Source organism: Orbicella franksi, chromosome 8, assembly GCF_964199315.1.
Source record: "Orbicella franksi chromosome 8, jaOrbFran1.1, whole genome shotgun sequence".
Classification (NCBI taxonomy): domain Eukaryota; kingdom Metazoa; phylum Cnidaria; class Anthozoa; order Scleractinia; family Merulinidae; genus Orbicella; species Orbicella franksi.
In genome coordinates, this window is record NC_138152.1 from 12462959 (window position 1) to 12490459 (window position 27501).

The following is a 27501-nucleotide window of genomic DNA, read 5'->3' on the forward strand; positions in this document are numbered from 1 at the left end:
GGCTGAGTTATCTCAAGTGTTGCGAAGACTTCATCGTGTGTGTCATGTGTCGAATGTTGCGTGTCTTCTATGGTGTTAACCTCCATGGTACTGATTGTCAGAATTTCATCATTGTCCTCGTTGCCCCTGTCCTCAATCGTGTGAATAACTTTTTTGGAGGCCGGCTTTCTTCCTTGGTTAAGTTGTTTCCGTTTGCTGGGTCCGCAGACAGATTGCCAATGATTAGCTTTACCGCATTTTCGACATAATGTACTGTAAGCTGGACATTTGTTCCTCGGGTGTTGTTTTCTGCAGTTGTTACAGAATTCCCTTTCTTGTTCCTTATAAATGGCATCTATACTTCTACCCTCTTGATGGCTTTTGCTACTTCCTGCCAGTGTCTTCATATGTTTGCTTGTCGCTTCATGGCTTCTTGCAGTCTCAATAGCGGCTGCAAGGGTCAATGATTTGTCTCCGCTTATGAGAGACTTGTGGACATCGGGATTTCTTGAGCCCCAAATGAGCTGATCCAAAACTCTGTCTTCAACTTCGGCATTGTCGCAAAATTGACATTTTGCTGCTAGATTTTTTAATCTTGAGATAAAATCATCCACTGGCTCGCCTTGTTCTTGTCGCATTCCTTGTAGTGTGTATCTGTGAATTCGATGACTCATCTTCGGTTCCAATTGATTCTCGAACCGTTCGAAAATAATGGCAGGCTTTTTCCTGTCTTCCTCCTTTGTGAATGTCCAACTGTTGTTTAAATCCAGGCCTTTTTCACCCGACCAGAGTAAAATATAGCTCTCTTTTTCTTCGTCATCGGCATCTTTGAGAATGCTTGAGAACATAAGCTGACATTTTTGTTTGAATCTTGCGAATGCAGTTATCGGATCAGGAGCGTCCCAGTTCATCTGTGGCGACGCAAAAGACATTGCTGTTGCCATAATTCGCTTCTGCTGGCCTCTCTTGATTAAACTCTAGAAATTACTCTTGTAAAATGCTGTCACCATGTAGTGTGTTGTCGAAGAGGTTTACTCTGCTTGTTCATACACACCGCATGGATGTGTGTGCTCTCTAGATTTGCATAATGTGCTAGCCTACTTAAATATGCGCACACAAAATATAACATACAATAGGTGCTAATTCTCACGTGCCAATATGTTACAGTTACCCCTTGTCTTCTGTATGCATTTTACGCCCCAGTCTGCAGTCTGGAGTGCAGTCTGCAGCCTGTTTTTCACCCATTACTCTGACAAATTGTGTGACCATTGAAATGCACCCGAGAATCACTTCCAACATTGGCCATTTTCACACTAGAGACGGATAATCCATCTAGATGGATTATCCTTCTGCTACATTTTCCGTCTTCGTATGGGCCATTTTCACACTAGAGATGGATAATCCATCCAAGACAGGTTATCTGTCCACCACGGATAATCCGTTTTCACACTAAGACGGATTATCTGTGCTGGATGGATAACACGTCTTAGAAGGACTATCTGTCTCTAGTGTGAAAACGGCCAACCAAATCTCAACCTTTTTGATTGCCTCTTAATAACATTGTTACTATTCTGATTTTGATATAATGAATTATAATTTATTAGCTTAACAAGGAGACTTGTACACACTTTAGGGCTTTCTCTCCCTACACTGTACCAATCACTTATTTGTAGTGTACTGTACATGTAGTTGCTGAGTTCTTGTAAAATCTTCAGCAATCAGGGGGGATGATTCCTTCAGCTGTTAGATTCTTAGATTATAGAATGATATTTGATTGATTCTGTAGGGAGGTATCAGGAGTATCGTAAGGTTAATTACACTGTATAATCCATCAAATATTTTAGTCCATACGTGTTGGTCTAAATGCATTCACATTACTGAATATGCCCCAACTAAAACTGGGGAGTGTCTGAGTGATATTTCTCAATTTTGAAAACTGTGCATGCTGCAAAAAAAGAAATAAACAAACACAATAGCCTCTATTCGTTCAATATATTCCTCAAAGCTCACAGTTGTTTCTCGAACTGTGCTCTCGGAACAGATAATGTCTGTAGAGAAATATCTGTTGAATCCAGACATATTTTTGCTTCAAGTGTCCAGAGTCTACATGTACATGTATTGTTTATATATTATATAGAATAGATCTCAGGTGGTTATTTCAATGTAGTACTATATTAAAAATATAATGACTCAAGAAAAAAGTGTTTTGCAATTCTGAGTGCCTGAAGCCTCCCTGTGTGCCAATACACACATTTTATATATTAATATTTTTAGCTTTTGCAGTTTATGAAATTGGAACTTCTTTTGGTAGTCAATTTAAAATCATTTAGGCCAAAATTGCTATGATAATAATTGTTATACCATCTGGTTACTCAGTTAATATCAAAATTGGATAAGATCTGTGCGACATTTGAGTTGTGTGGTAAAGAATTCTTTGTTGATATTGTTTGTTTTCATAGTGCAATGCTAAATGAAGTGTACATGTATGAACATTTTCGCTCTTATTTTTGAAGGTCTGTCCCTTTACCAAAGGATGTTGATCATTTTAAGAGGGAGAGGAAGTTGGCCATTAGCAAGAGTCTTCAGGTGTGTTTCATTCATTGAATGCTTCGGATGGGGGAGAGTCCCTGTATAAGCCCAACCCGTAGATTAGCCACACCCCTAATTTGGAAGCATTTACTGTACATCTACTTCATACCCTCAGTCCCTGCTGCTCTGCAAAATCAGAAATCTACTCTTAGCGACTAACAATAACCCCCCCCCCCCCCCTACACTGTACTGCAAATCTTTGACTGTAGTGTATAAAACCATTAAGGTCAGAAACCTGGGCAACCCAAAAGCCACACTCAAGCACTTGCTCAGATTACAAAACATGGACACACACTACATACTAGCTTGGTTATATGACCACTGTTCATAGTTCTGGATGTCTACAGGACACCACAGATAACCTCTTTGTCATCAATTCATCGGCCTGGATTAGTCGGTGTCAGCCTTGGATTATACGCCTTACATGTATATGATATTTATTTCATTTAACCCTAACCCTAACCCTGTTTGAATTTGTAATTGTAGTTGCATGGTAGATTTTAAGGGCCACAACGAGAAGTACTGGTTTTTGCCAGTAATTGTGTTATCCAATAAAGATATTATTTTTATTATCATCATCATTTTCAGCAGCAGCAGCATCATCATCATTATCATCATTAATTTTGTTGATTGCTAAAGGCTGCATTGTACAATGTACAATGTAGTTCTTCGTAGAGGATTTCCTTTGGTATCTTGCATCCAGCATGGATGGCCGAGCCAGCTCGTGTACACCCGCATTGTCTGAGCACTGTGTACATGATGGAAGGGCCCGGGCATACAAGTACCGGTACATTTAATACTTTGTCGCTCCATTGAATGTCAATGAAGCTGTTTAGCTTGCACTCTTGTTTGGCCTACATGTATGCATGTTTTTCAGGTCTCACTGGCATATAGGAGCATGCCGATGATACAGGCATTGTACACCAGTTGCCATCTTAGTTCACACTGTGAGCTTTGAATTCTCTCAGTCACAGTTTGTAATTATAGGGTGGCCTATAAGAGTTGTTGTGGCCTAATCCAGATGCATTATTTTATCATTCGACCTTGAGGGGCAAGTTGTCCCTGATGGTGAACTGGTGGACAACATCTACATGTATATCCTAAAGCCCATGCAACCAATATTGAATAAGGAAGGCAGACTTTGGCAGGAGAGCAGCTAACTGGCTGGGAGCTGCCCAGCTTGAGGTGGGCAGTAGCTGTGACCCAGTGCGATTCAAAGATCCTTCCCACCAAGCACTGTGGCTTATCGAGCAGCAATCAAGTACTGTGACTTGTCACTGGTAAACTGCTGCTTCCTGTATTATTTTGATGCTGTGAGGTTAGACTGGAGTGTCCTCTCCAGGGTGCAAGCTAAGGCATTGTGATATGAAGCTCTAAACAACTGTTGCCTAAGCAGTACAAATGTACATGTAGGTCCCACCTCTCCACGTTGAAGATGGATCCTAAGGATAGGATGTCTCTGGATGTTTTCTCAGGGTTGATTCCCAAAGCTTTTCCTGTGGCCAGGTATGCTGGAGGGCCTGCAGCGTGTGTTCAGAATCAGTTTCCTTCTCCTAGATGAGCTGCCTTTCAGGGCTGAGGAGCCTCATCTACCCATTGTGTGGATGGCCATTCTGACAAAATCAACTACCCTTTGACAGGTCTTGTTTTTGTCCTGGCCAGTTCCACAACCTTCCTCGCTGAACTAATCCTCAGTCAGGGGACCAGCTTAGTCGCCAACCACCTGACCATGAACAAGCATTACTGGGTTACATGTTTACCTGTAGCAGAGAAAAAACTCTGACCTAATAACCATTTTATAATTGACTTAATATTATTTTAAGTATGGCACATTTAACTATCATGATGATTAAGCTACAGTGTGTTCTGATCTATTTTACAGGTGCATGAGGCTCAACCCTTGATAATACAGTCAGATGTAATGCATGAAGAGATGACCAGCTGTTGTCAAGTGGAATATACTGCAAAAAGCATCCCACTCCTGCTTCATCAGGTCAGTTTGAAAAAGAAGAAGGTAACACTTAAGTCAAGTTATTCATGTACTGGTTGCATCAAGATCAAGTCTTAATCTTGATGATCAGTTGATGGTCGTGCCAGGGAAATGTAGATTGGTGGGAAGTTGACTTTGGACATTTAAGGAACCCAAGAGAATACTTTCTACTTGGTCATGTTTTTAATTTGTTCAGGAACAGATTAAAGGGGGGGGGGGGGGCGTGGGTGAGTGGCTATTACCACCCTTACCCCTCTTTATTTTGAGAAGCAAAATCTTAAAAAAGGAGAATATCGTGAATATTATGAGAGCAATGAAGGAGCAAACTCTGGACAAGTACCTTGAGCATTGTAATTTCTATGCTGTGGCATTGCCAGTATTTCTGGTTTAACAGCAATTGGGTTCCAATTCTCAAATTCTAACAATTTTTGGGCAATTCATGCCCTGTTGATTTTGCAACCCCAAGGTACTGTACCAGCCAATGCCCCCTCCCCCCTTGAAAAATACTGGATCTGTACCTAATTATACACTGTACATGTAATGCTCACCACTAACCAGCTGGATGAACATTTGGGAAATATTGCAAGAGTACTCACATGTAAACTTTACGGTTTGTTATTTTTCTGCAGTTTTTTGTGGACAGGATAGAACACTTAGTTCAGTGCAAACATATGCACATGCTACGATGGGCTCGCTTCTGTGAACACACAAAAGCCATTGAAAACCTTTATCCTATATACCAGAAAAGGCTCAGGTATGCAAAATGTGAATTTTGTATGTCAGTCTTTCAAACTACAAAAGCCCACATGCTTCTTTTGGCAGTTGTTGGATATAAATGTTCATGTACAGTGCACTGTAGAAAGGATTATTTTTATGGCCTACCAGCATTCCTGTTTGCCATGAGTGAATTGTACTGTATGTAGAGTTGTAGGGAGACAAATAGACAGTTTTTTTGTTTGTTTTATTGTGTTTTGTTTTGTTTTTTTGTTTGTTTGTTTGTTTGTTTGTTTCTGCTGGATGTGCACTTAATCAAAAATTAGTTTGAAGTACTACCACCTGAACATAGGACAACAAAAGTCACATTATGATTCCATAATTATAACATGATTAAAACTTCCAACCTCTGGCTATTTACACATACATATAGTTATAAATAGGGAGGCATAGTAACTCAGGACCACCAAAAGCATGTAAACTACATAATTATCAAGTTCCAAATGGGTGCTGGAAGAGGGGAGGACCCAGGGTAACAGGAACAAGAGCATAGTCTTGACTACTTACCAGAACCATTTGCTGTTAGGTAACAGTAGTCTCTCTGATATGGTGCATTTGTTTTTAGTTTTACCTTGGTGGGGACTGTGTGAAGTCAATGGCCTGTTATGTAGACAGTCTCTGGATCTCAAGTCTGATGACCACTTGCATTTATTAAGTCATCAGCTTAACCTAACTCATCAGAAAAATTATTGCAGGAAATGTTATCTTTTTTTTATTACAGAAGATATCCTCTTTCTCTTTTATTGTCAGTTATATCATGGAGGAATATCAAGACTGCCTAAAACGAGCAAGGCGATTGGCTGTGGCATGTGAAGCAACACTTGCTGGAAGTGATTCAGCAATGAGTGTAGTCACAATGGAAGACTTGTTGATTTACACTCGCTGGTTAATCTGTATGCTGCATTCAGTCAAGGCTATGCATGCATTCATCAGGGTGAGTCAGCCGTGTCTTGAGTTTAGGAGGGTTGGCCAAACTCCTGTGGAGCAGGGGCAAATAGTGCGGCTTGGAGCCAGACCCAATGTGATTTCCAGTTTAGACAGGAAAGAGACTAACATTTGTCCACCTAACAGACTAATATTTGATTCCACCTACATGTTCTGAAGAAGGGCTAAGCCCGAAATGTTTACTAGATTAATATTTGACACTTTTAAGAGCCTTTTGAGCCTTAAATCTAATTTATCAGCAGTGTCACGCATCTTATGAGTTTTTTGTCCATTCCTACTGAATAATATTTGTCCTGTTTGTGACAGCCAGGTCAATCTCATGGGACATTGCCAAACTGTTATGCTGAACAGCCAATGTGAAACAACGGGACCCAACTCATTTATTCGGTTTAGGATGGTGGCCAAGTGCATGGCATTTGTTATGTATACAATTTGGGACAGTGGCTAAATCGACATGAGTCCAGGTTCTAAACTCAACCTCTTATATTCAATTTGGGACAGTGTCAAACTTGTTTGTCGAGTTTAGGGCAGGTGGCATCTCGTACGTCCATTTGCATGGACATGGACCAGCCTCTGGTAATTGCAGTTTGGGCACTGGGGCCACTCGTGTCTCTACGTTAAGGCAGGAATCAAACTGATTGTGTTTAATTTTGGGAAGGGTTTCATGGGACATGGATCCAGCCTCGTGTATCTAGTTTGGGATAGACTGCAAACATTTGTGTAGAATCATGTAGTATGTTACATGTATACATGTGCTTAATATCCGTGGATGAGATTTAAACCAACAGCTTTGCTGTGGAGTCTTGAACCCTTCTCCAACTGTTCTCCAGCGTTATTGGTTAAATTTAAATCTCAAACTCTCAAGTGATCTTCTTTGCAGACGATTGAATGGCTTCCCTTGACACACAAGAACAGCATTCAGCCACAAGTCAGTGAGAAAGAAGAAAAACCCCCAGAGCAAGAACGCAAACAGTCAATGGCCCCACCCTCCAAAGCACGAGGCCAGCTGAAAAAGATTCTCAGTCAAGTATCAATCACTGCACATCTTCACATCTTGAGGCCGCAGCCTACACCTGATGCAAGCCTTCCACCTCCTCCTCCACTCAGTTTGTCCCCATATCAGTTGGTGTCAGGGACGAATCCTTCTATTGCAGCAGCTGCTGCTGCTTCTGGTGGTGGATTGGCTTCAGACGAAATAAACTTGAAGTTGCCCCTGCACGAGACGTCTTTTGTTACCATAAAGGCATTGCTGGAATTCTTGATGACCTGTTATGCTGTTGAAATGGTAATGGCACAACTTACAGCTGTCTTAAAAGTTTAAGAATGTCGTAAACATATCCATAATTTTAGGTTGCTGAAAGCATTCATAATCTGTAGTTCTGCTTTACTAAGAAAAAAATGTTGTTTTGAGGTTAGATAGACATAGTTAGGGTGATTTGAACAAAATAATACCCGTGATATGCATTTAAATTTACATTTTTTGTTTAGGAATATGGGACTACCTTTGAGCATGCTATACTACTATGAATGTAAGATTAACATGGTATAACATGGTATAAACAGTGGTATATGGTCTCATTATAGTATTGAAGTGTACTCTTTGTCCTAAATTACCATATGTTAGCCACCTCACTGTTTTTTGGAACACATACATATATTTCTTTGGTTTCTCATTACCGCATTTGAAGAGTTTTAAAGTTTTAATCATGTACACTACAGTGTTCCTAATATACCACTGTCACGTTATACACTTCTTGCAGGATATAAATCAAATAAACACACATGCAGATGAAATGGATCTTTTTACAATGGTCTCAAGGAGGTTCAAAAAGGTGTTTTCAAAGCAAGAGCAGATGAAGACTTTCCCTATATACGATGCATCAATTGAGGTTAGCGAACTGAACATCCACCTTGATCCACCCTGGATCCGCCCTAAAGAAGCTTTGCCACCTGGTATTTTCCTATGTGTTGATAGCATTTCACAGTAATCGTAAAGTTGAATGTAAAATTCCAGTTCCAGATTACGTTTTCGCATTTTGTTTGTACTGTCATTGTTTCTTTGTCACATGCACTAAAACTACAGACCTGTTGTGTGGCGTTTACAATATTAGGGTCTTTGCAAGGACAACACGTACATCAATACCCAGAAGGCGGTACATTGAGGTGTATGATGGAATATACATGTACAGTACGTCAAAGTCACTGAGGAACTAATCTTTAAGTCTTGAAATAATTTTTGGACCACTCGACCACTCTGTAATGCTTTCTTTTTGAAGGAGTTTGGAGATTCCAAAATAAGAAGCGAAGGGGCCTTGCACACGTTCAAACAGCAGTCCAACTGGACTTCATTCAATCTTCTAAGGTGTGTAATCTTTTGCTATGATAGAATTGTGAGCTGCCTTACCAGCTTGTACCTGTAACTTCTAGCACACCTTTCAGGGTAACAAATATTCATGTGACGTTTAAAACTGTATACAGCCTTTCTGCTTTCCAAAGTACATAAGCTAAATCCCAGATAGTTAGGTATTACTAATATTCTTGCCCATATTGCCCAAAATTCTTATATCAAGCGCAGAACGTTTCTTTTTTCGATAACTGGCAATTTTCTCTGTCTGAGTGGGTGGTTAATTACTAAATTTGACTGAAATATGCTTATTAGACTGGCAGTAACGATAGAAATGTTGTGTACACTCTCTTTCCTTCAGACCAGAACAGACATCAACTCAAGTAAAAGCTATGACAAAGCTTAGACAGAAAGGAAATATTGACGAGGTGAATACCCGAACGTTTCAATGTGGTCATGAAACAATAGTTGTATTCAATGCAGACAGCTCTTAAATGGTTGTTTTCTGTAACTCCTTTTCTTTCAGTTGCTAAGGGCTCATTCACGCTTTCTTCACGTTCAAGACGGTCAGGTGAGGTTATTTTGAACAAAACGAAATCATGTTATTAACTAAGTTTCCTTTCGACAGCTGCATTGCATACAAGATACATGTAGTAATAACATTTGTTCCGAGTGTATCGTTATTGGAAGACTCATAGTGTCTCTTGAATCATACGTGTAGCACAAAAACCGGCTGACAGGCTTGCAGCTTTTTGCTTCGATCTGAAAATCTACATTGTAAACGTAATTGCTCAGGCCTGTAAACTAAGAATGCACAGTCAACTGTGCAAGACGAACGTGCAGTCCACTCAAATCATTTGTTTTTCTCTATCCTCAGAGGGTACTGTCCTCGTTAAAGGAACATGCTAAGGCGGTGTTGGACCCGCCTAAACCTCACCCAGCATCCGTGACAACTTACCGTACTCAGAATGACACAGCTGCAGTGTGGAAGCGTATTTTCAGTTATGCCTCAGTAAGGTACACTGTAAATATTTGTTTAATGTCATTTAACCATTGAAGAGATCAGTAACGTTAAACACGGTGGAGCAGTTGTCATCATGTATGATAATGAATAAGAGATAAGTAATGCCTTGACTTCTGTTGATTAACAAGGCTACTCGAGCAACCGAGAGAGCAATTCAATTAATCAATAGCAGTTTTTCTCGACTTTTGGCATATTCTCTACAGTAGCGTTATACCTCGTGCCCGGAGTCTTTGTTCCCCTTGACCAGCGGTCGGGAAACGGGCGACCCTGGAAAGATCTGATTTGAAGTCCGAAAACATCGAACTTCCGGTCTAATTGCGCATTCCTAGCTGACAAAGACGTGTCTCAATTGAGATGCTAGTGCTTTTCGTCCGCTCATTTCCATTTTTTTTTAAACCAATCAAAATCTACACTGCAACGGAACTCTCGAGTCGCTCGTTTCGTCAAGCTTCCACATTAAACAAAAAAGGCTCGCGGAATGAGATTGATTAACGCTGTGATTCTTCTTGATCTAATTCAGTTTGAGTTCCAAGGATGATGTTCTTGAGTTCGACACTAAAATCAGTGAAGATGACATGGGTGGAAACAGTAATTCCACTGGCGAGTTTGATCTTGGCACAGCAGTTGAGTTGCTTGGTTTGGATGATGATGACGCCAAGACTCAGGCCAGTAGATTACAAGGGGCCTACATGTCCTTTCTGCTACTCCGGCACCTCAGGCTCCGGGATCTACAGAGATCGGTAAGAAATGCTCCTTACACCTTTCGTGGAGAACTTATGTGTACATGCATTTCAATGACAAAGGTGAAAGTTCCATGCTAGGCGTTCCAACATATATGTAACTGGGAGCTTAGGGGTAACCTTTGTCCTACAAAATTCAAGAACACTTATGTCCTGGAATAATAGTAGATTTGCACGTTGACGTCATTTGACTACAACTACCAGAATTCATTTCGTTTTTTCTTTATTATTTAAATTTTCAATTCCCAGTGGGGTTTAAATAACAATTGCCCGAATTAACATAAGAAACAGAAAGAGTGAAGGATTCTGGTAGTTGTAGTCAGAGGACGCCATTATGCAAATCGCCTATTTGGTTTATTGTACCTGTGAGGAAGATTATAACCTTTCAGTGCTACCATGTATAAATTCCCAATCAGCGTCCTTTCACATCTATGTGCAGGATTTTTTCCAAAAGATAGTCACACTAAGCAAGCGTTACGGCTTTGTCGCATTCAGTTATTCTGCGACTTTGTCTTCATTGTTTACCTTGCAGTGCCTTGGTTTGCTAAACTACTTCAGATCAACTGAGAGAACTTTGACGATAAATGACGGTGGTTTGTCTTTGGAAGGAGGAAAACAAAAGCCTTCCAAGTAAGTCAGCGAGGCAAAATCTGTAGGGAAGAATAGATATTGACATAAGAATAACGCTAAAAGAGTTACAAAACAGTTAAGTTCATCTTCCATGGCAAGTCTTTTTTAGGCGTATTTTTAAGGCAAGATGTATAGTAGTGTTCAGAACGACTTCTTTATTGTTACACTGAGAAGGTTTGTCATTTAGTTATAAGATCTTGTCTTTAATAAACTAGTGGAGTATGTACTTGAATTAGGGAGGTTGGAATTGGATAAAACAGCTTTTCATAAGCAGGACTGTAATTTACTTTTTTAGCATAAACTGACTCTTGGCATTGTCATTTTAGACATCAGGTATTTCATGGCGGAGGAATTGCAGGCGTTGGATCTCATCAGTATATTCATAACACTCCAGCCGATTACAGGTACAGTAGAACCTCGATTTAACGATGTCGCTGGAGACCGGCCAAATTTGTTCGTTAAATCGAGGGTTCGTTATATCGAAAACCTCGATGTAACGAATTTGAGGGGAAACGACCAAAATGTTCGTTATATCGAGGTCATAGTTAATGATTGATTTGTAACACAGGTGACTTATGTCACGCAACTCAATGCAGTTTTCGTCACCCAGAAGTGCCGCGTTTTGAGATGCAATTCATTAAGCATAGTGGCTTTCAGTATCAGTTATTTTCACTTTTGAGCAGACGCGCAGCTTTTGTTTACAAAAGAACGACACTTTCAGAGTAGCCGATTTAAAAATGTTGCAACATAGAGGTTATACAGAAAATTGTCTATGTAAACAAGGAAACATTGTAATTCGTTATATCGAGGTAGATTTTACGTTTGGGCTTCCGAATTATGTTCGTTGTATCGAAGAATTCGTTATATCGATGTTCGTTATGTTTAGGTTCCATTCCATACATTTTACTGTAACTCTGGCCGGGACATAGAATATCGTTCGTTATATCGAGGACTTCGTTAAATAGAGGTTCGTTAAATCGAGGTTCCACTGTATAGGTTTGAGAGACCACTTTTTTACACTCTGTATTCAGAGATGAATAGATCGAGCCTGGCCATCATCCTTTTACATGCCCTCAAGGAGGATACAATGTACTTAGCGCTCTCAAACTATCCACGTGAAGCCCAGGACAAACGATCGCAACACTTCAAATTGACATCTCCCGACATTGTTGGCGCGTTTGGCCACCCTGTTGCAAAGTGTTGGTTGTTACTAGCTCAAATTTGACCATTTTCAAACTTGAGCCACAGCACCCAACATGTCGCAACACCTCGCAACAGAGTGGTCAAACGTGCACAACATGTTGCACCCAACAATGTCGTGATATGTTGTTTAGAAATGTTGCGATCGTTTGGCCGGGGCCTTACATAGCGGTTTTCACTTAAAACGTATTTGCTTTGGTTTTGCATTACTACGCTAAGCGATTTTTGTACGCTTAAAAAGCTGCGCCACTTTGTCTTCCAATCTGAAATAAAACCAAATCCAATCGTGACTTACCTGTGCAAGTTTCCTCTTGCCTTGCCTCAGCCACATGTATTTTCTTCGATCTTGGATTGGTTCACTCCCTACTTGGTGGATTAGCTTCATCTTGGTTTATGGCTCTCAATTGAATACCACTCTATCCGCAGGGAAGATACAAGTTAGGTTTAAACAATCTCACAATCTCACTGCGAACCCACGCACATTTAGAACCAATATTTATATGAGTTCCACAAACATATGTGACTTCAAATACGGTGCAGCCAAGATGCAGTGTTCTCTATATTCACTAACGAAACTGTTGTCGAATTTTTCAGGGTTGAACAGTCAGAATTCATGGAATTTTCGGAGGTTAGTGTTTTTGTAAATAAAGAGGTAAATATAAAAAGAAAATGGAACCCTTGTTAAACGTAGCTCCTTTCCCGCCGCTATTTATAGATTATTGCCTGCAAGTCTGACACTAAAGACGAAGTTTAAAGAAAAAAATGCTTATGAAACTTTAGTTAATGTCCATGGTCCATTGGAAATTTTGATGCCCTCGAAGTGAAATGATTTTCCACTTCCTCATAACCCGTGTAAGTTCACTTAATTACAGGTCGAGAATCATGACGACTTCTTCACAACAGAGGAAGGACGAGTTCACATTCAGGACCAGCGAGGCTACTATATTTTATACGACTCTACACTGTCAGACTTTAAGTGAGTAAAACTTACGTTAAACCTTCTGCAATGAGAAAATGTCCACTTACTTTTTTTCATTCCCACAGCTTTAGCAATGAACTTTCGGCGTTTTAGTGATATTTCTGAGTAGGAAATGAGGATGAGAGGTTCTTCAGGAGCTTCAACAAGAATTCCATTTTCTATCTGAAGTTCCCACAGTTGTGAAGAAACTTTTCGCAGGATGAACAAGAATCGATTACGTTAATCTTTTGTGGTATACTTGTAGCTCTGATGCGCCCTCTTTTCTTATTTCAGGGAACTGGAGACCGAACTTTTGTTAGTGGCGACTCACTTTATTCAGAAAGACAAAGATTTAAGACTGCCTAAAACTCTTAAGGTTGGCGACAATATTAACGACCGCTTTGAGCCTTTCACCATTCATCTTTTGCAATGCACCTTTCACCTTCCAACCCTCGATGTGCTAAAGTATCAATAACCTTAATATGTGTCCACTATTTCGCTCAATACCAGATCATTGTTCATTGCCCTATTTACATCTCTATAAATCTTCTCTCTGTAATAAGAAGCTAGAATGTGCGGCCTGCGCAGACGTTTGTTAAACCTGCCTATTTTTTTTAGTTTCAGGGCGATCACATCGATCTGGCAGCTTATGGACATCAGCAGGTAGACAGATTTGCTGTCCTTCTGGACTTGTGGACAAATGAAGCGGCATATTTGGAAAACAAAAGACAGGTTAGCAATCAACCTGTTTATACTTTTCATGGCTGAGGTTCTTTAAGGAAATTGCCACGTCTATAATTAACTCTCGTCTAAATACTCTCCACATATTCCAGCCGTGCGCAACAGCAATAACGCCAAAACAGATCATAAAAACACAACTTTATTTGCTATCGTGTGCTCACTGGAGGCCGCACGGACAAGGACTCAAATATCTACAAAGGGAAAGTAAAATATGGTCACGAGAAAAATCTAGGCGAAAAACTAAGAGGGTACCAACGAGCATCCATAGGATGAAAAAACCTCGCCGCGCTCGCTGCGGTAACGCAGAGGAAAAACCCCAGCCCTATGGATAGAAACCCTCCGACCTGCTGGGCTCGGTCTTATTAAATTAGATTCCTAATGATTTCGAGACTGAAAGTAGGGACTGAACATTGTCTTTAACATAACCATCTTTGGCATTTTCACTCTGCCAACGACCGTGTCTCTTAAAAAGTCTATCAGCAATGCCTGCATTGGCGGCAGCTGTGGCTCCTCCGGCCCTGAGACTGTGAAGACTTATGCAGGAAACGTCAGTAATGTCTTTGAAAGCGTCCTTAACGATCTCCCTGGCTCTGCTGTAGCTTAAGCCTTGACGTCGAACTTTAGATGTACATCGAGGAGACAAGAGGGCTCTGAATAACGGTAAATCCTCATTAAGATCAATTTCAGCGGCAGCAATGTATTGCTCTAAAGCCTTTACGGGACAGGTTTCCAGGTCTGATCGCGCTATTGTTGTCCACGCCCCATCACGGTATTGGTCTGTCTTGGACGACTCTAAAAATATGGACACATAAGTAGGAAAAAACTTTATGTCACAAGCTCGAATAGAGCATAGCTCACTGAAACGAAAAAACCCAGCATATCCTATGAGACATAAAGCCACTGTTCTCAAATCCGATAAGGAAGGAGACTTATCTGAAATCTTGGAGGATGCAAGCGCCCTCAGCATCTCGGGAGTGATGGGTACTTTCTTCGATTTAGCCTTCCCCAGAATCCTTTGAGACGGGCTAACCATGGCAGAAACCATAGGATGCACCGAGACCTTGGGCAAACCGGCCAGCTGTTGGGCCCAGTCGATACTGTAAACAGCATTAAGAACTGGAGAAGGAGAATTAGCTTCCAGGATTAGGCACTGCAGGTAAACTGAAACTTGAAAGGGGTTGGCGGGCATGTGGCGAATACAATTAGACGACGCCCAAAACTTCCAACGTCTAAAACCAGCCAGGTAAGTGCGAATAGTGCCATCGGCTCTGGAAGCGAGCACGGTTTCCTGGACTCGACTAACCAAGGGCTGGATATGGTCGGGGATAGCGGCAAAGAATTCGGTCCACATCTCTGATTGAAACACATCTAAAATCAAAATAAAACTGACAAGCAAATTAGCAAAATAACAAAGAAAAACATGACGTGAGCAAAAAGGTAATAGCAATACAAAAAAGACATAAACGGGCTCGAGAAAGAGCCCAAAAAATACGTCTCGGCTACACAAATAGCTACCCACTTTCGCCACAAAAGAGCTTCTATATATCGGGCACAGATCGTCCCATACTTCATGGTGGCACACAGCCCAACCATTTGGATACAGAAAGACCTTAATTCCCAGGACGCAAAAAACAAAAGGGGGGCACAGATGGTCCCATTCATTCTCAAGGGCAAACAAAGGCCCCTAACATTTGGGCACAGATGGTCCCATACTTCATGTAGGCACACCGGCCCTAACATTTTAGATACAGAAGTTCCTGAATTTTTAGGGCGCAAAAAAAAGGCCCCATTCTTCGGGCACAGATGGTCCCACTCATACTCATGGGCAAGCAATCTCCCTAACAATATAAGCCCAGAACGTCTCATACTTTTCGGGGGTAAAAAACCTAAAGTTCAGGCACAGGTGCTCCCATATTCCTAGGGAGCAAGAAAGGCCCTACCTACCGGGCACATGTGGTCCCATACATCTCGTGCACAAATAGGCCCTAGAATCTAGAACTCAAAAGAACGAACCCTAAATTTTTGGCCCTGATAGAAATAAATGATAAATAAATAAATAAACGAATAAATCATAAGAAAAAGAGAGTAAAAATAAAAATAAAATAAAAGCGAGTCACCTCCAGAAAAGAGCACCAAGAGGACGAATTAGCATAAAACCACTCCTAAATACCCTGTTCAAAACCCCTAGAGAGTTCATACCGACGAGAGAATATTTTTCCGCTAATTTCCAAACCGCGGAAAAATTCTACTCTCGTCTAAATACTCTCCACATATTCCAGCCGTGCGCAACAGCAATAACGCCAAAACAGATCATAAAAACACAACTTTATTTGCTATCGTGTGCTCACTGGAGGCCGCACGGCCCCAAGAGTACAAAGAAAGAAAAAAAAGGACAACAAAACAATATAAAATACAAGAGGAAAAACTTTCAGACAAAATGGATTCTCAAAGCAAGCATCCTAAAGTTTAAATTCTCATTACCAAAGACGCTATTACATCTACCGGGAATGAAAGCTTCTTTTAAAGATGGAAGATCCATCCAGTCAACAATAAAATCGGAAAATTTATCGCCGCCGGCGCTAATCATTGGCCAGAAGGGAGCGGAATGCCACAGCGGAACAATAAGAGTCCCTGACGCCTTGCAGTTACGCATATGAAGTAACACTCGCGGAATAAGGCAAATAGGCGGACATACATAATTGTTCTCCCCCGCCCAGTTCATAACGAATGAATCAATTCCTTTCGAGCCTGGATTCCAAAATCTAGAATTGAACCTCGGAAGTTTGGCATTTAAATAATTAGCAAAGCGATCGAAAGAGTGCGGACCCCAAACAATATCAATGTTTTGAAATGTATCCCACGAAAGACCTCAGTCATCGGGATCGTAAATGCGGCTGAGAAAATCGGCCTGGTCATTCTGAGATCTAGGGATCCATTCCATCTCGATCGAAATACCGCGATGACAACAAATGTTAAAAATCGACAAAGCTTCAGTCTGCAAATGACCTTTACTGCTGCCAGATGAAATGATCCTGGGAACGTTCTGATTATCTGTAAACCATTTCACAGTCAGTCCTGACAACTTGTCCAGTAAAGAAAGAAGAACAAATTTAACGGCCAAAATTTCTCGCAAAGTAGAACTGGTATGCATTTCCTTTTCGGACCAAGTGCCAGACACAAAATCCTGACCGCATTGAACGAAATAGCCACCAAAACCAGTGTCACTTGCGTCAGAATAAACAACGCCAACAGCACTTGACTTGGGCGACATAGACTTGCCATTAATGGAGTCGATGTTGTTCTGCCAAAATAAAAGCTCATTACGAATCTCAAGGGACACGTCCAAAGGCTGATCCCAGGAGGTTCTTTGCTCTAGGGCCGCATAACAATTTCTTGTCAACAATCTAGTAATGTTACCGACAGCACACGACATAGAAATAATTTGCCCCGTAATTGAAGCAAGACCACGGGCTGAAAAACTACTTTTTTGAAGACAGGAAGCAATGGAGGATTTCAGCTTGAGAATACGCTCTTCGGGAACATGAATCAAACCGTGTTGGAAGTCCAAAACCGATCCCAAGAAGACTAACTTCTGGACAGGTTCCCAATTTGATTTTTCGTCATTAGCTGTAAAACCGGCCAAAGTCAGGTCCTTACGAACTTGAACACTAATGTTTTCGGCACTTTCGAAAGACAAATTTCCCCCGATGCCATCGTCTAGATACATCAAGGCTAAATGGCCGTGAGCCCTCCAAAACTTAACTAATTGACGTATGACTTTTGTAAAAATATACGGCGCTGAAGTTAAACCGAAAGGTAGCACTTTAAACTCGTAGAAATGCATCACGCCATCGACTGAAGGCCATTTAAACGACAGAAACTTCATATGTTCTTCACAAATGTCAATGTGATGATATGCCGATTTGAGGTCGAAGGAGAAGACAAACATCCCAGGCGAAAACATTTGAAGAACAGTTCTTAAATCTTCATACTTGACAGATTTTTTGACGACAAATTTGTTTAAATGAGACAAATCTAAAATAAGTCTTAACTTCCCTGAAGACTGGACAGCGACGTGCAGCGGATTACAAAATTGAGGGTATTCCTGAACTTCCCTTACACAGCCACGTGCCATCAACTCTGAAATTGCCTCCCGAACAAAACTATCCCTACGAAGGGCGGAAGATCTATTTTCAATCGAAAACGGTAAAGGCGATTCCATAAAAAGAATCTTGTAACCATTCTGGATAATGTCTAGAACAAAGTCCGAAGCCTGGATAGTATCACGCCAAAATGTGAAGTTCGCATGCAGTTTTCCTTGAGTAAAGCTGGATGCCTCGATATCCTGTTCAAATTCGTACTGATCCAAAAAATTAAGGTTTTGATCCTGAAGACAACGGTTTGTCTTTGGTGGGGCACATATTGGCCCAGTGTCCTCGTTTACCGCATCGAAAGCACATGTCGAGGCCTCTGAATGAGTTGTAAGGGTATCGACCTTGGGGACGAAAATAACTAGTAGCTGGAGGAAAAGAGCTAAACGTACCGCCAACTCTGGAGGCGCTAGAAGATGAAAGCGCAGAAGAGGAACCTTTAGGACTAGTTTTCCTCTTTTTCTCTTGCAGTGTTTTGATCTTAGCGGCGGCTCTTTTCTCGGCTTTTTTAATCTTCGAAGCGTCGGCCTCGTCGTCGGCCAAATCGTCGCAAACATACTCTTGCACCGTAGCCCAACCGAATTCAGATTTGTCGGCCAATTTAATAATTTTTTGCCTATTATTTAGCAAAGAAATACCTTTGTTAAGCTCTTCCTTGGCTTTAGGAATAGTTCCACCTTCCAGGGCTTTCAGGGCCAAATTACTCGTCTTGGCCACTTTGCGGTTGAAACTAAACTGTTGCTCGTTTACTTTCTTCTTGAAGACGTAATTGTCGGGCTGAAGATCCGTCGCAATTTGAACCGCTAAATCAGACTGGGCTTGAAGCAGGTTGGTCTGAAGTCCTTGGATCTGGGAGTTAACGGCTGATAAAATTGCATTCTTCTGGGCATCTAAAACAGCACTCAGTTCTGGAGAAATAGAGGTGCTGGCTCCTGCTGAGTCTTCCATAAGGATGAGAGCAACACAAATAAAAGCGAGTCACCTCCAGAAAAGAGCACCAAGAGGACGAATTAGCATAAAACCACTCCTAAATACCCTGTTCAAAACCCTTAGAGAGTTCATACCGACGAGAGAATATTTTTCCGCTAATTTCCAAACCGCGGAAAAATTCTATTTCCGACGTGCCACTTTTCACGCACAGCCTAACGTATTTGAGTACCCAGCACCAGGCAGTGTTTATTTAGTTATGCTTGGCTATTTCCAACTCCATTGACGTGTTTCTTTTATTTCTTTTTTCAGCTTTTGGACTGTTATCTGGAGGCTTATCATCATGTTTTTGACCCAAAAGAAAAGAAACGGCTCGCTCAGGTTTGTAGCTGTATAGGCCCGCAAATGATCCCGCCGTATTTAGTGACGAAAAGTTGAACTGAAAGCCCATATAGTGAAGCGAATGATCCCTTTGGTCACAACAAGGGTCATGACTGTTTTCTCTGTTTTTAAAATGTTCGATTGTAGTATTAAAGTTGTGTCGTTGTATATTCTTGAGAGTTTTTTGTTATTATTTTTTCAACATTTCAGATAATGGTGAATGTAATGCACGCACGGCCACGATATGATTTTTCTGCTGACTACTTCGTCAAGATCTACCGCGCTGAGTGTGTCAACCTCCGGCTTCACTGCAACTTAATCAAATCAGTCCTTGACAAACAGGTTGGTAAAAATTTTGTGTGGAAGATATGAAACGACAAAGATCAGTCCTAATGGAATGTCCTGTTACCTGTATTGCTCAGTTGGTTAACAGAGACAACTGTTCAACACGTTTCCTTTTGGCGATGACGTAGTCGTCATCAAAACTGAATAGATGAATTTAAGAATAAACGCTATCAAGTGCTTTTCACTAAATTGTAGAACTGATTGATTGTTGTCATTTATCTCTCAGATTGACGACGAGCGAGAGTATATTCAAAAAGTTTGCAGGGAAGATAACCCTGGTAAGATACATGCAAATCTCACTTCCACAATGTAACTATCTCATCTTGTGCTGTGCGAGTTCTTGTCAGATCATGTCTTGACAATAAGCATGTCTTTCTGGAGCCCTTTAGAAATTAATAGATAGCGATACAGTTTTTGTAATAACCGTATCGAAAAAAAAACAAAACAAACGGAAATGTAAATAGAAAGGGGGTAATTTAAACAGGTCCATGATGCATTTTCACGATGCAGCAAGTACCCTTAAGCTAATAGTGGAATAAGTACTTTCTTTTTTGACCAGCATGCGAATAATATCCGTATAGAGTCTTGTGTGTGATGTAATAATCATTATTTTGTAATAATCATTTGCAGCATTGTTTGGTCTTCCTCATCGCATCATCCCACAGCAGCATATAGCAGTAAACACAAGTCGGTAAGAACCACATACGGTTTTGTTCATCGTTTATCTCGTGACGGGTCACTCAGATCCCTTGTGCGTATAGTGTTTCATCCAAAGACGCGTTGGCTAAGTTGGCTAAATCATTTGATGGAGAATTTGGGGTGGCTATCGTTCTTCTGGTGTGCACGTGTCTCTCTACCGAATTGTATCAGTGGTGATGGAACATTGTTGCAGCAACCTGACAAGCGTTTGAGAAGTAACCTGCACCCGGCATTCCATTCAAGACGCGAAGTTAATATTTCTCATTGCTTCATCGCAATAACCTGTCTTGTCACTCCTCTTGGGAAAAAAGCCTCTAATCCTCCTTTTTCAAGAATGTCTGTCATTCCCATTTTAGTTGCTACTGCTTTGAAATCTTGACTTTTGCCTCAGCTGGGTTGTAAGCAGACGTAATAGGGAGGGGTGGCTTCATAAGTGTTAACGTTCTTCCTTGAGTTATTTCTTAACAGTCCAAGCATAAATATAAACAAACACACAAACAAAAGCAGCTTGCTGAGATTGTTTTTATTGCAGACCCGCCCTAAGATATGTGTACATGTTAGAGTTTCATCCATCACTCGGTCTTGCCAGCAGGGTATCAGAATCACTACAGAATGCTTTAAAGGTAAAAAATATTTAATCTTTCTTTTTTTTCTTTTTTTCAATAGATCCTTAGGCTTGAATTGCGACTAGATATACTGAAACATTTTCCTTTTTTTAATGATCCAACTTAAAACAGGTTTTGATTATGAAGATGCATTGCCCCTGCAATGTTCAAGCAAAATATTCTGACATAATTGATGTATAAAATGTCAAAATAATGATGTATAAACTTGGAAGTCGTGTGCCTAACGTTCATTTTGCTTAACACTAGATGTTCATTCAGTTGCACAAACCGAAAAGCACTGGAGAGGTTATCTCCCTGGAACGTCGCTTATATGAAATAGTGCAAAAGGAATGGGACAGTCAAGAACCAACCGGCCACTCATTTGCACAGCAGACGCAGAAAGATGTGAGTACCATTTGCTTTGCTATTAGACTACGAGTATTCCGTCTTCCGCTTAGTCCGTCGAACGAGACCGTAAGTAAACCGCCGGGAAAAGTGGCCGCGTGAAATCCTGGGGGGAGAAAAGCGCGCGCTTCTTACCCCAGGATTTCGCGCGGCCGTATTTTTCTCGCGGTTTTTTTTTTTTTTTTTTTTTTTTTTCTCGCGTGGTAGTTTTTTTCGCATGGTAGTTTAACAATCTTTTGAGGATTCTTTGGAGCTCGCGCTTTTGGTAGACTGGACATTCTATTAAAAACCAACAACACAACAACACAACAACAACAAAAGCGATATTTTGTACTTGATATTTGGCTGACTCACCAAAGCCTCAGAACGTAATTGTGGTCGTTGTCAAACCCAAATCTGTTTTATTTTGTTCGCTTTTATCTGTGTTCAATGACCACTGTTCTCTGAAAATCAGATGTTTTTCATATCATGTGCAATTAAAACCAACAACTTTCATTCTGTGGTTAAATGACAGTTTTTGATAACGAAACGTTAGCTGGTCTTAACGCATGAAGTATGCCGTGGTACTTTACAATGAAATCCTTATTTTAGGTATACAGACGATTGTAAAACCACGTAATATTCTTTCATTGTAGCTCTTTTCAGAGGTGTTTGTGGAGGATCCCATCTTTGTCTGTGAAGTGGCCCAGTCTCTTGTGAACCAAGCTTCGAATTCCATGAAAGGAGGACGCAAGTCTGTCAAAGAGAAACAAAAGATTCTCACAGAGACCTGGTCAAAGCTGCTGGAGGTATGCAATAAGACAGTAAGATTGCAATAGTCAAGATCCTAACAGTTCACCATGTTCAAAGTTACTCATAATGAATGTTAGTTGCTCTTTCAAGTAAATGTAGACAAATTGCAATAGTCCACAATCGCACTCTCGGTATTGGACTGGAAATAGCTTACAATGGAGTCTTATGTGAGGGAATAGTATAAAAAAAAGAGATAAATGTCATTTGCATTTGAAAAGCCTCCCTATATTAGCTTTAGTTGGCCAGCTAGTTCTACAAGTAGTCCAATATCGAGAAAACGAGTCTAAACTATTACGTCACCACATGTCAAGCGGTCACAAGTGTCTCACAAAATTAGTATATGTGGATGTTAGCCTTTAATCATGACTCTGGTTTGAATTGGTTTCAGGTTGTAACTTTACGGCACAGGCTTATAACTGCTGCCCAGGAGACAGATGTGGTGACAAAGGTAGGCACTTATAGTTTTTGCATGCAGTTCTTGCATGCATGCCTGGCTGACAACCTTTGCCAGAGATCTCTGAATATGTTAGGGGTCGTTTTCTGTGCCCACTTTAGGACAATTTTAACGTGTTTTTTAGGGCGTTCTGTGCATGTCAGTAGCCCCAACCCTGTACAACGACGTGGGTTCAGATGAAAACAAAAACCACGGTCATCGATAGTCTTCCAGACGGCTTTATAACTTGTCGTTTCGTCGTAAAATTGAAGAATCCGACAACATCCTTGGACAACCTCATGATAGCATTTGAAAGCCTTTATGACATGACTGAGCCTTGAACAGTTTAGTCTCAATGGAATAACAAGAAGAACAAGAAGCTGGAATAATAACAGAGTATTTCTGCAAATATCTTGTGCATTTGGCTCGTTCTGTCAAGTCAAACAATGCATGCATAGGCCCTTTTCATAAATGGCTGCCAATGTAAAATTCTTTTGTTTTCATTTAAATTAGCCTCACTAAACTCGTTTGGGAGTAAAAATTCTTTTGAATTATCAACTCAAAAACGAGGTTAGTCAGGCTAATTTTCACACTTACAAAAGAATTTATAATTGGCAGCCATTTATGAAAAGGGTCTATGTATAAGAGCGATGTTGGAAGGATCCAATTCAGTTGTCTAGTTCAAAATGGAATACGTTATACGTACTTTATTTTTACTCGATAACACCTCTACCACAACGTCTTTATCTTTGTCTTTTTCGTTACGATCATTTTTAGATCTCAACTTTCTGTACTCTTTTAACAGGCTTACAAACGGCAGGCTAAAGAGATTGGTTTTGATGAGTACCATGCGTTCCTTCGCGCGGTGTCCTTCGACTTTGCGCAAGCAAAACCAGATGCTGAGATACAAAATGTACTTATTACTGTCTTGCAAGAGGATGACAGCAGGGTTGACAGGTGATAAGTCACTTACTGGCTAACAAAGAAGTAGATATATCTGCCATAGGTATTGATCAATTTTTTTTGAAAGATATCCAAGTTCCTTATGGAGTTTTATATTTCCATCTCCGTCGTACAGTCGAGGAAAAGACGCCTTGGTAATGAAATTTCGTTTCTGCTTTCCAGGCCTTGAAAAGTGGTAAATTTGATTTTAAAATGGCGCTGTGTTAAATGACAGCAATTAAAAAATTCTTAATCCATTTACTTGTAAGGTTGTGTCTTGCATTTAAGGGTAACATATAGAAAATCAAAAATTCTGTTGTTTTCTCAGATATACACCAGCTTACACTCCTTTGGCCATTCAAGAATTGGATGAAAAGCATTTAGGAACGTTTAGCTTCCGCACAAGAGAAGGATTGTTACAGGTTTGTGAAAAATAAGCTTTCCGACATAACTAATAAATACCTGAAGTCGATTTGCCTACAAAAACATCAAAAGCGTTTTGCACTCTTATTGCTGAACGTCAATTCTTGGTATTCAGTTTGGACTCATCATGTCGTGGTCGCGTTGTTTTCTACGTAGTAATCAGCCTTGCTTCATTGAAAAAAAAAGGCTGGTGTTTTTCTTCTGTCGGCTGCCTCTGGATCTTTTCATTATCTTTTTTGTCTCATTTTGATTTGTGTTTATTTTAGATTATGTCTGGAACAGGTGTGGAGAAGTTGCAAACGATCCTAATGGCCCAGGTGTGAACAATTTTCCATTGATGGTAGCAACTTGTTATTTTAAAGTAGTCCTTACTATCCTCTTTTGTTCCACTGCATGAAATTATTTCTTATTAGTTACTCTAATGCCAACGTGGTAGCGAAAGGTAGTGAAACGTCACTAACTTGCGGGTTTCAGCGAGTGTTTTATATATATATATATATATATATATATATATATATATATATATATATATATATATATATATATATATATATATATATATATATATATATATATATATATATATAACATTAACGCCCTTTTCGCATCCTTAAGTTGTTTGTTTGTTTGTTTGTTTCCGGTGTGGGACAATTTGGGGTAGGTTTATATTTTCATCGTCGTCGACTCTCGTTACTCAGCAGTTTTCACTTTTGTAGATGATGCAACATGTAGCGTTTTCGGGAAAGGAAACAACTTATCTTGCTGCGATTTCTTTAGTTTTGTTTATTTTGAAGCTCAGTTATTTGATGTTTTTTTTTTTAAGGTTGTGCACAAGAATCTCATCATTTCATCCATTCTTCAACTCGACAGCTGTTCAAAGATTATCACAGCTGCGAAAGCAAAAGCAGCTGAAGCTGAGAAAAGGTATTCACATATTCAAATGATCGAGAGAACTGCAGTTGGTTTTATAGGAATGAACCTTGAAAACGCAATATATACGTTGACATCGTAATTGCTTAGCTCACATGTAGCCCTTATCGTAATTGCTTAGCTCACATGTAGCCCTTACATGTAGAGCTTAATACAAAAGTTTCTCATTTCAAAATTTACTTGTTCAATTCTTTCACACATTTACGAATTGCGGACCTATCTTTTAAACGAAGATTGTCGGGTTCGTGCCTTCAGGCCTATATACTACACAGGCTCTTAAAGTCTGTCACTCGTAGACGCAGTGAACACTTATTTAATAATATCTGTTGTGAATTGTTATTTGTATCACTTTTACTAGCTACCTCACTAATATGCAATACACCGATTTTTTTTTTTTTTTCCAGTGCTGGGTTGTCCCCAGGTTCCTCGCATGACACATCCCTCACCAGTCGTGCCAGTTCAGCCGAGGGAGCACCAGCCCACCTCGCGTCATTCTCGACCAAGAGACTTGATCGAGAATTTGAACGCAAGCTACAGGAAGTGTTTGTCTCTGTGCAGTTGGAGAAGGTATGTAACAACTAACCAGTGACCGTAAAGATATTCAAACTTTGAAGTGTAAAATCGGCAAAACAGTCGGGCGAACAGGTCAAAGTGATGTCGAATTTTCTGCCGGGGATCGGAGTGAGACCGAAGATTTCGACGGTGTCGAAGTTGCTAAGTAACGGCGCGGCGCGGCAATTTTCAGAGTTCTCTCAAGTGCCCGTGGTATTTTTGCACCGAGAGGAGACTAGGAAAATTGTTACTCGCCCAGTTTTGCCACAACAATTCTCTGTAGGTAGTTAAATTTATTTATTGAATCTATGGCGGTGAAAAGAGTGACAGTAAAGTACTCTTAATCGAATGAGCACAAAGATTACAATATTATTGTCCAATTAGATCTAAGGAGGGTGTTTCAGAAGTTACTGCTTGAAACTACAGCCAACTCTCTCCAAGACGGACACCGGTGTTCGAGAGTCGTGATCGCCTGGCACTAGTAATCCTGAGATAACAAAACACAAAGCACGAACAGTATTTAATAAACGGCCTGAACTGAAGACGTGTTTTTACACACTTGCCTATAGGATTGGGTAGAGTTTTGAATGTTTCATTTTGTTTCAGACATTTTTGAGGGACAAAATGCTGAACGATTACATCCACAAGAAGGAACAAATGGGAACAGTGATGAAAAACATCGATGAGGTTATCAAGTTGAAACGGTAAGTATGTACGATCGTTCTTTTCTAACAGTAAGCCTCTTTATCGCAAGGCTTTGCTTTATTTAACAGGCCTCGCAAGGCTGGACACTTATTAGTTTCCGCTGATTGCATGTTGCAAAAGGAAACCTATCTTGAAATTTCAAGATCATTTACTAGGCCCGGTATATTGAACCAACTAGAAATCGAATCAAATATATAAATCTGGTCCCAGTTGTTCAAAGGGTGGTTAACCGTATCTTACGGAATGTTTTTGTTGTTTTTTTTAATCCAGTGGATAAGTGTTGACAAATCAAAATATGTCATCCTCTGGATAGTGGTTTCTATGGCGGATTGTGTTATCCAACCGTTGAACAACCAGGGCCTGGTGCCAACAGCAGGAAAACACGGGTAGACCGCGTCGGGAGTTCTTTTGATTCTCATTTGATTGGTTGAGGAGATGACGTTGGTGTAGTTCGTTCTCAGATCGTCCAAATCGCGAACGAAACAAAAACCGCAGGGCCCTGGGTGGTGGGTGTCGCTCTCGTGCGCTGGTACCCTTATTTGTTGCTTTCCATTTGTGACTCATCATAATTTTCCTTTATTTTACAGAGACAATAAACGTTTGAAGTTGTCCTTCAGTAGCATTTAGGAATGGATAAATATATTGATTCAATTGAGGCCTTGAGTTACTGTACTGTATTTTAATTTCAAGCTTTCGCCTTATTATGCTCATTAGCTATTGTCCATATTATCGTATACTTCCATCACGACATTTACACTCATTGTCCTTAATATGTTCTATCATTCGCGTCACCTACACCACTTTTATATCACGCTCTATGGAATATTTTCTTTCACTCCCTGATGATGCCGTAGAACGGCGAAAGCTTGGAATTAAAATACAGTACAGTAGCTTAAGGACTGAATTGAATCAATAATTTTATACATTACAAAGACAATGTTAACAGAATCTTAGTACATCAGTCGTTTGCTGTGGTCTTTAACTGCCCTCATGTTGGAGGCTTCCTAACTAAATTTCTAGTGTAGTGTTTATTTTCTTTCTCTGTTTTCCTCTTTAGAAAGCTAGTCACGGATTTCTGTGAGAACCTGCACAAGAGGGTATCCCAGTATTCTTTGCAATCTCAGGTATTTCTCAAGTCTGCAAACAGATTTCGGTTTGATTTGAACCCTTGGCGTTATTGACAAAAAACACTGTTTGTACCCTCACAGATGATTGCTTACTGCGCTAGTTTGCTGAATCTAATGGCGGATTTTCCGACGACAAGGTACGTAAACATATTCCACTGGTCAATTTTTCA

The 27501-nt window shown here is 40.3% G+C and overlaps 1 protein-coding gene across 1 annotated transcript in view; it reads left to right on the plus strand.

Annotated features, from left to right (window-relative positions):
- Positions 1-27501, plus strand: part of LOC145495336 (uncharacterized) — a 49292-nt gene that overhangs the window by 1581 nt on the left and 20210 nt on the right. The window contains exons 2-34 of the mRNA XM_081474928.1: positions 2493-2565; positions 4451-4561; positions 5188-5312; positions 6083-6266; positions 7158-7562; positions 8038-8166; positions 8554-8639; positions 8983-9049; positions 9148-9192; positions 9499-9638; positions 10166-10385; positions 10918-11015; positions 11342-11419; positions 12810-12843; positions 13088-13191; positions 13468-13549; positions 13792-13905; positions 19305-19373; positions 19584-19715; positions 19945-19996; positions 20349-20409; positions 20950-21040; positions 21290-21427; positions 22063-22215; positions 22608-22667; positions 23458-23609; positions 23923-24016; positions 24284-24334; positions 24841-24941; positions 25352-25514; positions 26106-26203; positions 27262-27328; positions 27413-27468. Coding sequence (XP_081331054.1) covers positions 2493-2565; positions 4451-4561; positions 5188-5312; positions 6083-6266; positions 7158-7562; positions 8038-8166; positions 8554-8639; positions 8983-9049; positions 9148-9192; positions 9499-9638; positions 10166-10385; positions 10918-11015; positions 11342-11419; positions 12810-12843; positions 13088-13191; positions 13468-13549; positions 13792-13905; positions 19305-19373; positions 19584-19715; positions 19945-19996; positions 20349-20409; positions 20950-21040; positions 21290-21427; positions 22063-22215; positions 22608-22667; positions 23458-23609; positions 23923-24016; positions 24284-24334; positions 24841-24941; positions 25352-25514; positions 26106-26203; positions 27262-27328; positions 27413-27468 — 3633 coding nt within the window. The remainder of the gene's footprint in view (positions 1-2492; positions 2566-4450; positions 4562-5187; positions 5313-6082; positions 6267-7157; positions 7563-8037; positions 8167-8553; positions 8640-8982; positions 9050-9147; positions 9193-9498; positions 9639-10165; positions 10386-10917; positions 11016-11341; positions 11420-12809; positions 12844-13087; positions 13192-13467; positions 13550-13791; positions 13906-19304; positions 19374-19583; positions 19716-19944; positions 19997-20348; positions 20410-20949; positions 21041-21289; positions 21428-22062; positions 22216-22607; positions 22668-23457; positions 23610-23922; positions 24017-24283; positions 24335-24840; positions 24942-25351; positions 25515-26105; positions 26204-27261; positions 27329-27412; positions 27469-27501) is intronic.